The following is a 17,224-nucleotide window of genomic DNA, read 5'->3' as shown; positions in this document are numbered from 1 at the left end:
TTTGTCATTCAAATGATATCACATTATTCACATTTATCATTCACCAGAAAACTTTTAAGGGGAAAAGGATTATTTTGAGAGGAAAAACTATGCTCTGAACTAGTTACCCAATTATAAGACAATCTGCACCTAGGTATATTGGTGGTGGTGGCCTTGTATCATGTTAAAACATTAGAATGCATGATTTATCATCTTCAGCTGGCCAGTCTATATGGCAGTACTGACATCTTTAGAAAAGGATGAGTTGCAGGTATATCACCTTTAAAGCTGCCTTAAAGCAAAGCATAATTAACCTAGAATATAGTTATTAGGAACTCACGTTTAATAAATAAAGCCTCAGAGAGTGAAAGGGGCTCAGCAAAATGCCAAACGAATTCTGGGTTGCTTCAAGGCACCTATCAAGAAAATTATGGAGCTCTTCCCTGCACACCACTGCCTCCCCTCCACCCTTTCCATTTTGAACTTCACCATTCAATGGACTCCTGCCAATTAATGAATTAAATTCTCAGCCTAACATTCAAGGTCCCCCACCAACTGACTCTCTTCCCACATTATTACCTATCGTGCCCCTTCTGCTAATGCCATATGCTATACATAAACATTTAATATACATTTGTGCGTGATGATCATCTTTCTATTCCGTGAACATGTCATACTTCATTATTGTTACCTTTTACCCTACCTAAATTGGCCGTGTGTAGACCTTCTCCATAAAGTCAAGCATTTTACCTATTTTAAGATTTGGCTCAATGCATTGCCCTATAATCATTGCTTTGCTATATTCTTCCCTGATTCTAATTCATCATTTGTGTTATTATCCATAACTTATTTAGATTTGGGGGGAGGATAGATTGAAAACTCTTTGAGGGGCAGGACTATGTTTCATACTTCCTTTTGTTTCTTCCATAAGACCTCATCTGGTTCTGGGAATGCAGGTTCTCAGTAAATGCTTATTTGATTAATTCTGCTCTTTTTAATGCTCTTCCATATATTTTCAATAGGATGGATCTCTAATTTGATAGTGTTACCCAATTCTGCACAGAAAACTGCATGGTTTCAGAGGCTATGGTGGGGACACTGTGGACTCAAAGTATTTCAGAAGTTACTTAGTCCTCAATCAGTCTATTTCCATATAGTCACCAATGAAGCTGATCTTAATTACTATAAAATAATTTGTTTCATACTGGAATGTCTTCCATACCACAGATATGTCCCTATCTTCCCTTGGTTTCCCACAGCCCTCCATGACAAACCCCAAAAGCCTCCCCACTCCAGCACTCATTCTTCCCAGCTGGTCAGATACTAAGTATTTCTGGAGAAATTTCTGCTTCAAAAAGCCACTTCTGATTTTCTAGTAAAGGAAGTCACAGATGTTTTTATCAACAGTTAAAACTTTTGAAGAGACAAAAGCTGCTTGAGAATTTGGAAGCTAATAAGCTAGCTAATAATTTATATGGTTAAAAATGTGGAAGGGAAAGAGGGAATGTTATCCATAATAAAAAGATTTATACCTAAGATTTATTATGTGAATATCTGGAAATGGTTGGACATACTATTGGACATGTCAGAACAGGTGTGTGACCTTTGCTTATGGAGAACGCATTGGCCTATTATTCCTAGGAATGCCAGGCAAGAGCTATGTTCATAAAGCTCTAAGAGTGAGGACTCCACAATACGTGTACAATCATGCTTTACTGTATTAAATTGATTTCACTTGATGAATTTGTTACAGTTGGAGATTCCAATGAATTTTAAAATTTACCAGATTTTACGTTTACTTGACAGAGACTGAGGAATTATTCAAGTTACGCATTAGTACAGCACTTCCAGTTCCAGTGAATATTGACTTACTTCAGGGGATAACACTCTACCATTTTTAAGTTTCTCATCGATACTATTTCTTCTTCTTTGTAGCTGATCTTTTTCTTTCTGAAGAGCCTGGACTTCTTCTGAAATCTTTATTTGCTCCTCAGCTGGAATGCTCTGGAGCTGCATGCTTTTATTAGCCAACTCTTGGTCCAACAAGTTCAGGCGAGTTGATATTTTCAAACTATCTTTGTTTAAAGCCTAAAAGACACAACCCATCCCACCCCTCAAAAAGTTATTAATTCAAAGTGTATATGAGTATTAATAAAAATGTTGCAAAAACTAATTCTGAAAGTTGTGTTTCCATTTTATATAGATATTAGATGAAATTAAGGTAAGAGTTATAGCTATTTATAAAAGCATTTCCATTAACTACTTCAAATGGTGGGCCTTAAACAAAAATTTCTGAAAAGGCCCTCTACGTTTTATTAGGTGCAAAATGAAAACCTTCCTTACAGAAGACCTCTCTCATTTGATAGGTTCCCATGAAAAACCAGCTTAGAAAAGAGAACGATAGGAGAGTCCTAGTAGGTGATGACAGTAGTTATTCCTATGCTATATTTTCAACTGTCTTTTACCCAACAACCAATGTTCCATATGAAACTTCTAGAGATGCTTTTCCTTCAAAACTTCCATGAAAGTTCAGCAGCCAAACCATTAACCTAACAGAACATTAAATATTTTACAAGTTTGCTTATAAATTTTAGTCTTAAATAACTGGGCCATTTGCAATTTTAATAAATGGCAAAAAAAATTGAGAACATGAAAATTTTATTCCTTTCACTTTTTTTATAATGCGATGACCCACTTCTAAGAGAAGATATGTTTTATACAACTCTCAAACTAGAGCTAGGTACCTGACTAGATCGCAACTTCTTGTTTTCCAAGTGGCTCTTCTCTTGTAATAATGCTTCCTTCTTGGAAACAATTGCCTCCCTTTGCTTTAAGTCTTCTTCCAGCTCAGCTAATTCTTGATGTTGATGAAGAACTCTTTCTACTTCTTCATCTAACCACTTCTTTTGTTCATCCAGTTTCTGCATTAAAAATCCAGAGACATGTCATTTGTTTCAACTTTCACCTGTGTAATAGTTGGCAACAAAAGTAAATCAGAATCTACAGAGTAGCATAAATTCAGGTATCTGGAATCATTAAAAAAAGGTTTCAAGTGTCATTAGTAAAAGAATTATTTTATGGAATAATAAGTGTGGTAGCTCTATTTAATAAATTTAGGATGAAAAAACCTTTTTTTTTTTTTAGCAATTCCAAACCACAATTTATTTTTACATTTTATATTTAAATATTCTTTTAAATTCTGAATCCTCAGCATCAGCATCAACAAATATTTATTAAGCATCATTATACATGTAAACATATTATGTATGCAAACCAATCCTGCCCTTATAGGGTTTCATTAAGCTCTTCTTTAACTATCTGAAAGAAAATTTTCTATTTAAAAGGAATTAGGGTCTATTTTCTTAAAGTCAAAGGGGTAACAATTTTATATACTTAAAGTCAGTTCCTATAAGATAATATTATGCTCTTATTTTTACTATTAATAAAAACAAATCATCACAAGATAAAATCCTCTCCATTTTAAATAGGTCAACTTAAGAGAGGTATAAAAATGAAAATGTTTCCTATGTTCTCTAATACCCTCCAGAATCAAGAAATTCTAGCAGTAGGAATATGCACTTGAAACATTAAGTTGTGGACCCCTTGGACCTGAGCTGTGGGCTAAGGTGCTGTTTGTAAGCTTGGCAACTCCAATGAAAGGTGGTATCCCAGAAACTGGATTATCACTTGAGGTTCATCCAGAAGGAACAATGAAAGGGACTAAATGTCAGGGGAGATCCAAGGAACAAGAAATGGAACTAGAAGCAAGGAATTGGATTATAAAGGAAGCGTTATAAAGGAAGCGTTATAAAGGAAGCCAGGAAGTGAAATTTGTATGCCTTGAATTCCATAGTATATGGGTATTTATATATGTGTTACCTCTGCCTGATGGTGCCCCTATGCTTATCTTCTGCATCTGCAGCAAGTGGGCCCCAAAACTTTACTATACTCCTTCCTCTGAGAACCCTTCCCCACAACCCCTTAGACCATAAGAGGACTGTGTGAGTGCCAGGTATGGAAAGAATACGTGGGATTGTAAAAGTCTGGGAGGAAGCCCTGTAACTTTTCCAATCCACATAGTACTAGAGTTGCCCCCCACTGATACTGGAATCCAGTGTTTTCTTACCCATCAACTTCTCCTTAGCCATCAGTCATTACTAGAGAAGGCCATGGAATGTAGACACCAAGGTCTTCATAGCCCTTTAAATAAGACTTAATAACTTTAATCACAATAACCAGTATAAGACCAAGTGCATTTGCACAGTGTCAAGGAGCCTTAGCTGAAAGGTAGTAAGCTTATTACTTGACTGATCAGGAAAGGACCAATGTCCTGGTCTTCCAATTTCCAGAAGGGTTAGTTGGCAAGGTAGTTTCTAACTGATAAGCAATCAAACTCAGTCACTAATCTTTGATGATCCAGTGGTGTATTTATACATAGACTGTAGCCTTTTGATAGTCTCTAAAGTGCCTGGGCAGTTTCCAAGTCTTAGAGGTAGCAGGTGACTGAATAGTGGTAAATCATGAGGGGTGGCAATAAATGAAAGTGGAATCTACAGTTTGAACAAGTGGTGTGTTCTGAATGGGAGCATTAATGGAATTAAGTCAAATTATTATATAATTATTAAAATAATAATAATAATAAATGTAATAAGATGAGTCAGTTATCCTAGTGGTAATGAGGCACTAAATGGTTTCCCCTATCTGGCTGCAAGTTAGGGTTTGGGAGGGGGGCAGATGGGTAGAAGAATGGAGCCTGATATGCAGTACAGAGAGAAAGGCTGAGTTTCTTCAAAAGTCACACCTTCTATAAGGGGACTTTTCCAGTCATGCTTAATGCTAGTGCCTTCCATTATCTCCATTTATCCCATAAATATCTTGTTTGTAGTTTGTATGTTGTCTCCCCCATTAAATTGTGAGCTCCTTAAGAGTACAGGCAGTTTTTTGCCTTTCTTGTATCCCTTTGCTTCACACAGTACCTGGCACATAGTAGGTGCTTAAATGCTTTTTGACAAGAAATAGAAAATTAATTATGGCCCCCAGCTGGAGGTGTGATGGCTACATAAATCATAAAGCCAGAAGAATTTGTTGCCTTCTTCAACAGTAGTGGGTAGAGAAATGGCCAGTTTTAGTCAGTGTCCACCACCACACCTTGACAGTGCCCTAATTGAGAGGGCTTGAACAAAGTTCAAGGCATTGAGGACCAGGATCAGATGAAGTTGGGAAGAGGTTTCTAGCAGCTGCTACTTCTAGAGTTTCATTTTAACCTTTTAATAGTATGTATTCTAAAAATTCCAGCTCTTCCTAAATGTGGCTACATTTAGCTAAATTTGTGTTTTTCCAACTTTACATACAATTAGTACTTAGAGAATCACATCATCATGTGTTCCTATTAACTAGATATGTTGTCTATAGATGACAATGTTACTGAGGTATAGGATTATTCCAGCCCCAATTCTTGCATGTCTTGGAAGATAAAATTCACAAATTACTAAGAGGTTAGCAGAAGAGTAATTCAAAATACTCATATTGTCTGAGTCACTGTTTTCTAGTCATCCCTTTGGCAACAGTCCTAGAGTAGGGAAAGAATCCTAGAAGGTCCAAGGCATGCCACCAACGATTTAGAAGGCTTAAATTTTGTGGTGAAGGATATTAGCTACAAATAAGAATCGCAACAGTCATGGCAGACTGGAGTTCACCATTCTTTTTCTTCATGAGGAGCACCAGTGCCCCTGGAGATGACACAGATGGCCATTTAAACTTAAAGGTTTGTGACCAAGAATTCCTTAAAGTCTTGGACGAAATCAGTAAGTGCAACTATAAGTTCAGTAAGTGCAAGTGATAGGATTGGAGCCCTGACAGAGCCTTGATATCATGTCAAAGTTTTAGATTTCCTGGGAACTGAATGTATCAACTGATAGTGAAAGGGAGTAACTGGCTGCTAATGTGACTCATACATATATCCCTGTAGTGTAGAAAGCAATAATCTGAGCTGCAGGTGATCTGCAGGCACTCCATGTGGCAGCACAGAAGCCATGTCAGCTCAACTATCACACTGCTGGGAGATAAAGAGAAATAGAATTAGAAGGTTTTACTGATAATCGCTGCTTCAGCCTCTAGCCAGTAGGTAGGTATCCTGAGGGATGAAGCTTAAAGAAGAGACCATTTATTTTTGTTTCTAGTGCTACAGGAAAGATACAATGTTGGCTAGTGATCCCCTTAGGTCAAACCCAAGATCTACCTATAGAGAACTGGGCCCAAATGTTACAAACAATGCTACGCTAAAGGAATCACTTTAGGTTGGTACTGAGATAGCATTCTCTTAAATACAGTTATTCAACCAGCAGGTTCTCCAACTAACACCATTGTCATCCAGCCCAGATTTCATCATTGTGTCTCTAAGGATTTCATAGGATACTAGTTTTGTGGAAATCAAAATACACTGTTGTTGCTCTTTCCCTTCTCTCAAGATGGCAGACAAAAAACCTCCAAAGGAAAAGAAGGTCAGAAAGGAAAAAAAGGAAAAGAACAAAAAGGAAAATGTGGCTGAAAAGGTGGTGAAAAAGTCTCAAAAACATTGCAGTCACAACCCAGTCCTGGCCCAAGGGATTGGTAGATAATTGAGGTCTGCAACGTATTCCCAAAGAGCCATGTACAAGCAGAAATACGTTTCACCAAAAACCTGGATTGAAAGGAAAAAGAGGACAGCTAGGCGGCACCATGGACAGAGCACCGGCCCTGGATTCAGCGAGGACCTGAGTTCAAATCCGACCTCAGACACATAACACTAGCTGTGTGACCTTGGGTAAGTCAGTTAATCCCATCGCCTAGCCAAATGAATGAATGAATGAATGAATGAATGAATAAATAAATAAGGACTCCTTAAAAAAAAAAAGAAAGAGAAAGAGAAGGTGCCTACTACTATCTCAAAGCCAGTTCATGGTGATCAGAATAGAGAAACCCTTGTGGTAAAAATTCACAAGATGCCAAGGTATTGTCCTACTGTGGATGTGCCTAGAAAGCTGCTAAATCATGGGAAAAAGCCCTTCAGCCAAGCACGTAAGGAGACTTCGAGCTAGCATCACCCTGGGCACGATTCTGATCGTGCTCACTGGCCACCACAGGGACAAGTGAGTTGTTTTCCTGAAGCAGCTGGCTAGTGGCTTGCTACTGGTGACTGGACTTCTGACCATCAGCCATGTTCCTCTGAGAACGACCCACCAGAAATTTGTCATTGCCACCTCTACCAGGGTCAACCTTTCAGGTGTAAAAATTCCAAGTCACCTTACTGATGTTTACATCAAGAAAAGGTTCTGTGAACCTAGACATCGAGAAGGAGAGATTTTTGACACAGAATAAAAAGAAATATGAGATTACGGAGCAGCACAAGGCTGATCGGAAAACAGTGGACTCTCAGATTCTGCCCCAACTCAAGAAAATTCCTTAGCTCCATGGCTACTTGCATTCTGTATTTTTTCTCTCCAACGGAGTTTATCCTCACAAACTAGTGTTTTAAATGCCTTGTACAGAACTCTTATTAAAATATTTGGAATAACAAAAAATATATATAGTTGTCTATGGCATCCCCTCTATTAATTATCAAATGAAGAAATGTGGTTAATTTGGCATTATATGTTCTTAGTAAATCCATGATGGTTGACTCCCAGAGAGTACCTACATTTTATTTGTTCTAGAATTTTCCTAGAAAATGACATCAAATTTATATAGTTTTTTGAATTCACGTTTATAAAAATTTTATTTTCACTCTCAACTTAAACTTCCCAAAAAGGGCTTTTTCACACCCATAGCAAAACACAAAAGGAGGATTGCATGTGAAATTGTGCTCTCTATTTCATACTGTTTTTTAAAAAGCATATAACAATTCCACATGTTACTTTCAAAACTACCTTACTTCCTATGCTTCCTTCAGGAGTCTGTTCCGGTCTATGCATTTTAAAAATACTTCAATGGTACCTTTTTTTCCTAACATCACTATTTACTAACCTCCTCCCCCATTAAAACCAAAAGAAAAAAACTCATAACAGCAAGAATAGTCAAGCAAAACAAATGCACACAATAGTCATATCCAAAAGTATTTGTTTCTACACCCTGAGACCATCACTTCTGTCAGAAGGCATGTAACATGCTTCATTCTTATGTCCTCTGATATGAGATAGGATTGGTCACTGCACTGATGACGGTTAAATCTTTCCAAGTTTTGATCATCGGTTTTCTTTTTTTTAAACAGTACAGTTGTCCTTGTATAAAATGTTCTCCTGGTTCTGTTCACATCACTTGGCATCAGCTCATGTTACTCAAGATTTTCTGCAATCATTTTACCATTTTTTATGATGCAATACTATTCCATCACATTCATAATATCACATTTTTATCAGCAATTCCCCAATTTATAGGTACTCTTTTCTAGTCCTTCTGCCCCCCCCCCTTTTAATTCCCTTTTTAGGATCAGTTTGTTTTCCTTATGCCTGTTCTCTCTTATTGTTCCTCCTCCTGCCCCATCACTGTTTCTCTGTTGAGTTCAATGAATTTTTACATCAAACTGTGTTGTATATTTAACCCTCCTTTGTCCATTTCAGATAAGAAGTTCTTCTAATACCCTTTCTTCTACCTTTTCTTTCATATTTGTATACTTTTCTCACATACCCAAATATGAGAAATAACAAGTTCTCTTCCTCTATTCTTTTTCCTTTCTACAGTACTATTTTCTTTTACCATTCCTTTTTTTGCTCCTCTTCTTCAGAATCTCAAAAAAGAACCAATCTACCCCCAGGGACCTCTGTTGGTTTTGTTTTGTTTTTTTTTTATGGTTTTTTTTTTTTAGCGCCCTTTAAGAATCTTTGAAGGCATTAAAAGTTCCAAAGAGGCACTAGCTTTTCTCCCATTAAAATGGAGGAGAAAGAACACAGAGCTATAGAACATACAGCTCTATCCAACAGTTCAAATAAATGTACCTTTGTAAATTTCTCTTGTGTTTTTATTTCAGAGTTTCTAGTCAGCTCTGGGCATTTCAACAGAAATATCTGAATGTCCTCTATTATATTAAAGGTTCATTTTCCCTATATAGGATTATACTCAGCTTTGCAGGATAAGTTATTCTTGGTTATAAGCCTATCTCTTTTTCCTTTTGGAATACTGTATTTCAAGTCTTCCTCTTACTTACAGTATAAGCTACCAAATCTTCTATGATCCTGATAGTGGTTCCTTAGCTTTGCACTTGAACTGCTTATTTCTAGTTGACTGCCATTTTTTTTTTTCTCTTTTTTCCTGATGCGAGAGCTCTGGATTTGGATAATAACATTTCTGGGACTTTTCCTTTTGAAGTTCCTTTCAAGAATTAATCAGTGGATTCTTTCTATATTCACTTTGCCCTCTGGGATTTAATAGGTCTGGGCAATTTTAACTGGCATGTATCATTTCAAGATTTCTTGAAATACAATCTTTAGTTTTATTTAATCAGGGTTTTCAGGTAGTTGAATGGTTTCTTAAGTTATCTCTCCTTGATCTGTTTTCCAGTTTAACTGTTTTTGAGATCATACATCTTACCTTTTCTTCTATTTTAAAAAATCTTTTGGGGCAGCTAGGTGGTGCAGTAGATAGAATATCAGCCCTGCAGTCAGGAAGACCTGAGTTCAAATCTGGTCTCAGACACTTGATACTTACTAGTTATGTGAACCTGGGCAAGTCACTTCACCCCAACTGCCTTACCAAAAAAAATTTTTTTAAAATTTTGTTCTAGTATTTCTTGTCTCATGAAGTCATCGATTACTTGATTAAGGTTTACCACTTTTTCTTCTAAGCTAGTCTCCTAATTTTTCTCTAGTTCTCATTTCATTTTTTAATACCATTTCTTCTGAATATTCACATAGTCCTTGTGGAAAATACATTTTTTCCTTTGAATCCCTGATTGCAATTGATATGGAATTACTTATTGCTGCTGCTTTTAGGGGATCTCTAGATCTATAATATTTTTTGATACAGGCCAATGTTTTCTCTTTTACTAATATCACTAGCTTTAGGTTTCTGAATTAGGGCTCTGTGCAAAGGTTTAGGCTCTGCCTGCCCCCTGCTATGCTTTAGGGTGAGGTGTTCAGCCTGGCTTGGTCTGGTCCCTGGTCACCTGTGTTCTAAAGTTGATTTCTACCTTTCAGGGTTAGGCCAATTGGGATCCTTAAGGTTTAGAGCAATGGATCTTCAAGACCCTCTACGGCATCTCAAGATAGAGTGCCAGGGACCTGGGAAAGGCTCAGGGCTATTCCAGTCTGAGCATTGCTGGGCTACTTTGGTTCCTGCCTCTCTTTGGACTTCTAAGGGTCCCCACCCTAAGGTCTGATAAGTTCCTAGGGTTTGTCAAGAGAAGGGGGAGCCTCTGCCCTTGTTACATCTGGAAAAAGAAACTTTCAGGCTACAGATATATCTGGCCTGTCTCTGATCCTATTAGAAGGCTGCTAGTTTGTTTACCTGCGTTAGCACTGACTTTGCTGATGGTTCCCTTTCCTATTATGTTTGGGCTTCTGGCTAACTTCTGGTGCACTTCTGGGATGGAAATTGTCACTTACTGTAATTTCCCATTGGAATTCTTGATTCTTTGGTCTGGTGGTGATTTCAGGTTTTTGCTGAAGTAGGTGTATGAGAGCAGAGCAATCTGCTTCCTATTTAGGCAGCCATCTTGGCTGGAAGTCCAAATTCATACTTTTCAATCCTTTTTGAAAATTATTCACCCATATCTACTTTTCTAGTACTTATCCCATTCTACATGGTTTCCTATTTCATTTTTGTTTTGCACAACACAGTACATATACCCCTAAAATTACATGTGTTTATAGGTCCATGATCAAGAAATTATAGAAGTTAGGGGCAGCTAGGTGGCGCAGTGGATAGAGCACTGGCCCTGAAGTCAGGAGGACCTGAGTTCAAATCCAGCCTCAGACCAAACACTTGACACATACTAGCTGTGTGACCTTGGGCAAGTCACTTAACCCCAACTGCCTCACAAAAAAATAAATAAATAAAAAAAAAATAAAAAAAAATTACAGGAATTATATCAAGATATTCCTGCTCTATTTGACAGCTTCTTAAAAAACAATTGATAGGCACACCAAGATAATGTTGATGCTATAAGTTGGTCCAACCAATTTATAAAACAACCTGGAATTATGAGAAGAATTGTTCAACTATGAACAATAGTTGCCTTTGACCTGGGAAACCCCCTATTAAGATATACCCAAGGAAGTAAAAACAGAAACATTTCCTATATATCAAAATATCCGGAGCTGAATGAATGGTTAAACAAACTATGGGATATAAATGTAACAATATTATTATGTTGTAGGAAATAACAAATGTGAGAAATTCAGAGAAGGATGGAAATACGTATGAAGTGATATAAAGGGAAGTAAACAGAACTAGAAGAATAATGTCTATGATAATATGATGTAAATGAAAATAACACTGAAAGACAGTCAAACTCTGAATAATTGCAATGCTCAATCTTAGTTCAAGAGAACAGATCATAGGATCATAGATATAGAATTGGAAGGGTCCTCAGAAGTCATCTAGTTCAACCTCATCATATTACAGATGAGAAAATGAGGCCCAAGAAGATTAACTGACTTATCCATAGTCAAACAGGAATTCAAAGTCAAGATTGGAATCCAAGTCCTCTAACTTCAGAGCTGGCATTCCACAGAGATAAAGGACTATGAGTATACAATGGTGCATCCACTGTCAAACACAGTCACTGTGATGACTGGTTTTGTTTACCTGGTTTTCTTTGTAATAATGGAGCATTCATTGGCAAGAAGTATAAATCAGGGAAGTGAATGTGGTATTATCAAAGCAAAAGGCATCAATAAAATTTTTAAAAAACTGGTGAATTTTTAAGAAATTAACACTATCAGTTTAATTATACTCTGCTGACTACTAAGCAAATCTGGATGCATTGAGAAATTTGCTGAGATAGTAAGACTTAGCCATGATGATACTTAATTTATATCAGATAGAGTTGATGGTCCATTGTTTGGTTTCTCCATTTCACTAATGGAATTTCCAGGGCTATAGAATGTATTCATTCTTGTTCAATACATTTTATTAATCTAAACATAATAGCATAAAGAATCTGAAGTACGTGTGTTACACGAGAATTCCAGGCCTCTGGGAATATTAACATACAGACATATATAGACATACAAAAACATTATTTCGCAGGCAAAAAACCAACCATGGTTCTAGATGAGGTTTTGCCACTAACTGTGTATGATACCCTAGAGAAGCCATTTTCTACCAGTTTTCTTTTCAACATGACCTTAAAAGTTCCTTCCCACTTTGATAATTGGACATGCAAAATATTATGGGCCATTCACTAATTCAGCCCAGTTCTATGAAGAAAAACAAAATATATCCACACACATTCACACACCTAGGAGATCATATATCCTAACAGAAAGCTTACAGTCAATACAAAGCTGAAAACTGACCAAATTCTAATTACTTAGAGAAAAGTTTCATACTGTGCAAATCGACCAAAAAGCTTGAGTATCTGAGCTTCTGACATAGTTTTGGACCGTGTTTACATATTATCTGGCTTCTTAAACCATTCCACTGGCAACATCAGTAAGACATATTTAACTAAAAAGCAAGGTAGCGTCCCTAGTAATAAATGCTAGAATGCACCCAGTCTGTCAGAAGTAATTTTCTAACATACTTCCATTGAGTTGGGTGTTCATGATGAATGACACCAGAATACACAAGAACCTATGGCAGGATTGGATGAAGAGGGTAACCATAAGTTTAATACACTGACATTTTTTTGAAATTCCGTCTAGTGCATACTTAAATGTGACATGTGACAACCTAATTAGGGAAGAAAAGACAATGAAAACAGATGATAAACGGAAAGCAAAACTATCCAAATACTTATTTTGCTTCTGTTTTCTCAATATTAAGGAGAATGTAGTAGTGAGGAGGTATCCCTGCTAGAAGCAGGGAAGCTAGTTCTGATAGGTCTTACTATGTTTACAGCCTAGTCTGTGCTACAGAGTGAGCATGCTGTCTAAGGACTACCTGGCTGAGTAGAGAGAGAGTCATCATCTCTTAGTGGCTGACTACAAGAATCTGACTCAGCAGAGCAAAATGGAGTCTCTTAAAAGGCCTCATCCAAAGAGGTATTCTCTTAAGACAATACAAGATTCCTTGAAAGATGCAGCCATAAAAACAATCTTCTGATTATCATCTTGATATTAATACTGAAACACAAAACTGCTCTTTAAAACAACAAAAACAATAAAATTAATGCTAATTTCCAGGGATGCTCTATGGCTGTGAATCATGGAATCTCATCTCCAAATAATCAAAAGTGTGGATTACTCAAAGGACAATGAAGGATATATGGTAGGTGTAAACAGGCTACAGCCTGTTACTAATGAAAATTTGTATGTAAAAAGAATACTAAAAGTCATTGTCAAAAAGATGTATGACTAGAAAGAAGTCTGGCTGATCATATAAGCCAGAGTTAAAGATAACACAGAAACCCTGCACGTGATACCACATATTGGCCTAAGAATCCTGCCAGGGGCTGTGATATTAAATGAAAAATGCTCTTTGTAGAAATGCCTTTCACAACTATAGATAGGGGAAGAGTTCATGATTCAACGAGGTATAGAAAGAATCAATGGAAATAAAATGGAGAATTTTTATTACATAAAATTGAAAGATTTTTGTACAAATTCAGTGCAATGAAAATTAGAAGGGAAACAGCTAAACAGAAAAAATCTTTGCAGCATATTTTTCTGATGAAGATATGATATCCCAAGATATATAAAAATTGATTAAATTATATAAGAACAAGATCCATTCTATAATACATAAAAAGTCAAAATATATTAAACAGGCACCTTTGAAAAGAAGAAATGCAAGCTATAAGTAAAATCCAAATCATTAAAAATAATAGACATGAAAATTAAAATAACTCTGAGGCTTCATTTCACCTAGTAGGGTAGCAAAGATGACAAATAAAGAAAATGACAATTCTTGGAGAAACTTTGGGAAGAGAGACACAAGAATGCACTACTAGTGGAATGTGAACTGGTCTAGCCATTTTGGAAAGCAATTCGGTACCGTATGCCCTTTGTCCCAACCGCAATTCTACTAGTCTTATTTATACCACAAAGACATCAAAGAAAGAGAGAAAGGAACTATATGTACAAAAAATACTTAATAGCATCATCACTTTTGTTTTTAGCAAACTGAGGAACAGCTAAGCAAATTCTAGTATGTGAATGCATGCAAAGTATACAATCTGACTAAACACACTGGAAAATGTAGAGTTCTAATTTTTAATGTGCAATTATCTTTGTACTGAAATAAAATTATGTTTATTTTGGTGATTATAACAAGCTGTCCCATTTATATATATAAAAAAAGCCTTCAAATAAACATCTAACTCCAGAGGTGGGAAGAACATTTTCCTCAGTATTAAAATTGTTTTTTTAGCTGTCCAAAAAGTTTATGAGGGGGCAGCTAGGTGGCACAGTGGATAGAGCTCTGGCCTTGGAGTCAGGAGGACTTGAGTTCAAAACCGACCTCAGACACATAACACTCACTAGTTGTGTGGCCCTGGGCGAGTCACTTAACCCCACTGCCTCATCAAAAAAAAAAAAAAAAAGATTATGGGGAAATTATTGAAATTTTGCAGGCTAAGTGAAAGTAAATAGCCCACCCAGCATTTTCAAATTTTAAGCTGAGCACAACAATTTTCACCTCTACTTAACATCTTCAAACTGGCAAGACAAACAGCAAAAACCAAACAAACCAACAAACAAATCAACTAGATAAAAGTTTAACGGACATACCTGGAGCTGGTCTATGTTTCCAAATGGACTCTTTTGTTTTCTCCTCCTAAATGCATCACACTCCTCAGATTTCATTTTTAACATCTTTTCTTGTTGCTCTGTCCTTAACTGAAGCTCCTATATAAAAAGAGGATGTGAAAATACCTTTGATAACTTCATTTGACTAGCAGCTTGTCATTATTAAATAACTACAAGGCAAATTTTCTAAATATTTTCCAGCTTTTGAAAATGGGGGGCAGAGCCAAGATGGCAGAGAGAAAGCAGTGACTGTCTTGAGCTCTTTCCCAAAGCCCTCCAAACACCTTAAAAAATGGCTCTAAACAAATTCTAAAGCAGCAGAACCCACAAAAAGATAGTGAAACAAATTTCCAGCCAAAGACAGCCTGGATGGTTGATCAGAAAGGTATATCACGCCGGGCGGGGAGAGGAGCGCAGTTCGGTATGGGCGCACAGGCCGCAGTGACCCTGGAGCAGGCCTCAGAGGACTGAATTGCGGGCAGCTGTGGTGGTTTCCAGACTTCTCAACCCCTGAACGCCAAAGACAACTTAGAAGTGCAGTGGGAAAAGTCTGTGACTGCGGTGAGAGAGGAGCTAGGTCTCAGCCGCAAGTCCTGAGCGCGGCCTGGGGCTGCGGCTTTTTCCTGAGCTTCCGGCCCACAGACTGAGGGGCAATCAAGTGGCTGATCAGAGGGGGATTACAGGGATCTCTTTGCCAGTGCTGAGGCAGGAATCTCTTGCTTTACCAGTGCTTGGATCTCGGTCACAGTTCTGAGGGGCGGTCCTGGGGCAAGGAGGAATGCTGGTGCAGTGGAGCTTGTTGTGGTGGTGGAGAGAAAACACCCTTATCATAGCACCTTGGAAGAATTGAAAATTTACAGGTCCCTACAAGTACTTCTGAAAACAGCTGTACAAACCCCCGAAGCTTGAGACAGTACAGTCTTCACATTGGAAGCAGACTTTTACCTTAACAAAGAGTTTAAAACTCAAGTAATTGGCCAGGATCATGAGTAAGCAGCGCAAAAAGAGTCAGACTATATTATCTTACTTTGGTGACAAAGAAGATCAAAACATACAACCAGAAGAAGACAACAAAGCCAAAGCTCCTACATCCAAAGCCTTCAAGAAGAATATGAATCAGTCCTAGGCCTTGGAAGAGCTCAAAAGGGATTTTGAGAAGCAAGTAAGAGAAGCAGAGGAAAAACTGAGAGTGATGCAAGAAAATCATGAAAAACAAGTCAACAGCTTGCTAAAGGAGACCCAAAAAAATACCGAAGAAAATAACACCTTAAAAAATAGGCTAACCCAAATGGCAAACGAGGTCCAAAAAGCCAATGAGGAGAAGAATGCCCTAAAAAGCAAAATTAGCCAAATGGAAAAGGAAGTCCAAAAGATTACTGAAGAAAATACTTCCTTAAAAATTAGAATAGAGCAATTGGAAGCTAGTGACTTTATGAGAAATCAAGACACTGTAAAACAAATCCAAAAGAATGAAAAATTAGAAAACAATGTGAAATATCTCATTGGAAAAACAACTAACCTGGAAAATAGATCCAGGAGAGAGAATTTAAAAATTATTGGACTATCAAAATTATTATTATTAGCCATGATCAAAAAAAGAGCCTAGACATCATCTTTCAAGAAATTATCAAGGAAAACTGTCCTGATATTTTAGAACCAGAGGGCAAAATAGAAATGGAAAGAATCCACAGATCTCCTCCTGAAAGAGATCCCCAAAGGAAAACTCCTAGGAGTATTGTAGCCAAATTCCAGAGTTCTCAGGTCAAGGAGAAAATATTACAAGCAGCCAGAAAGAAACAATTCAAGTATTGTGGAAACACAATCAGGATAACACAAGATTTAGCTACTTCTACATTAAGGGACTGCAGGGCATGGAATATAATATTCCGGAGAGCAAAGGAGATAGGATTACAACCAAGAATCACCTACCCAGCAAAACTGAGTATAATCCTGTAGGAGAAAAAATGGTCATTCAGTGAAATAGAGGACTTTCAAGCATTCTTGATGAAAAGACCAGAAAGAATAGAAAATTTGATTTTCAAATACAAGACTCAGTGGAACATGAAGAGGTAAACAGGAAAGAGAAAATCATAAGAGACTTATTAAGGTTGAACTGTTTACATTCCTGCATGGAAAGATGATATTTGTAACTCATGAGACCTTTATCAGTATTAGGGTAGTTGGAGGGGAAAAAATTATATGCACATATATATAGATATAGATAGATAAAGGGCACAGGGTGAGTTGAAAATGAAGGGGTCATATCTGGAGAATAAAATTAAGGGGTGAGAGAGGAATATACTAGGAGAAGGAGAAAGGGAGAGGTAGAACGGGGTAAATTATCCCACAAAAAAAAAAAAAAA

General features: G+C 37.2%; 1 protein-coding gene and 1 pseudogene across 4 annotated transcripts in view; one reads left to right on the top strand and one right to left on the bottom strand.

The window, feature by feature from the left end:
* The window catches only part of LOC114026050 (kinesin-like protein KIF27), a 107,548-nt gene that overhangs the window by 19,193 nt on the left and 71,131 nt on the right, over positions 1–17,224 (bottom strand). For all 4 annotated transcript variants that reach the window (XM_027839659.1, XM_027839660.1, XM_027839662.1 and 1 more), the window contains 3 exons: positions 14,844–14,960; positions 2,724–2,900; positions 1,852–2,067 (listed from right to left, as the gene is read on the bottom strand). In XM_027839659.1, coding sequence (XP_027695460.1) covers positions 1,852–2,067; positions 2,724–2,900; positions 14,844–14,960 — 510 coding nt within the window. The remainder of the gene's footprint in view (positions 1–1,851; positions 2,068–2,723; positions 2,901–14,843; positions 14,961–17,224) is intronic.
* Positions 6,447–7,492, top strand: LOC114026051 (annotated as a pseudogene).

This window comes from Vombatus ursinus, unplaced genomic scaffold (genome assembly GCF_900497805.2).
Source record: "Vombatus ursinus unplaced genomic scaffold, bare-nosed wombat genome assembly UNPS02014832.1, whole genome shotgun sequence".
In the NCBI taxonomy this organism is placed as follows: Eukaryota; Metazoa; Chordata; class Mammalia; order Diprotodontia; family Vombatidae; genus Vombatus; species Vombatus ursinus.
This window is presented reverse-complemented; position numbering and strand designations above follow the sequence as displayed.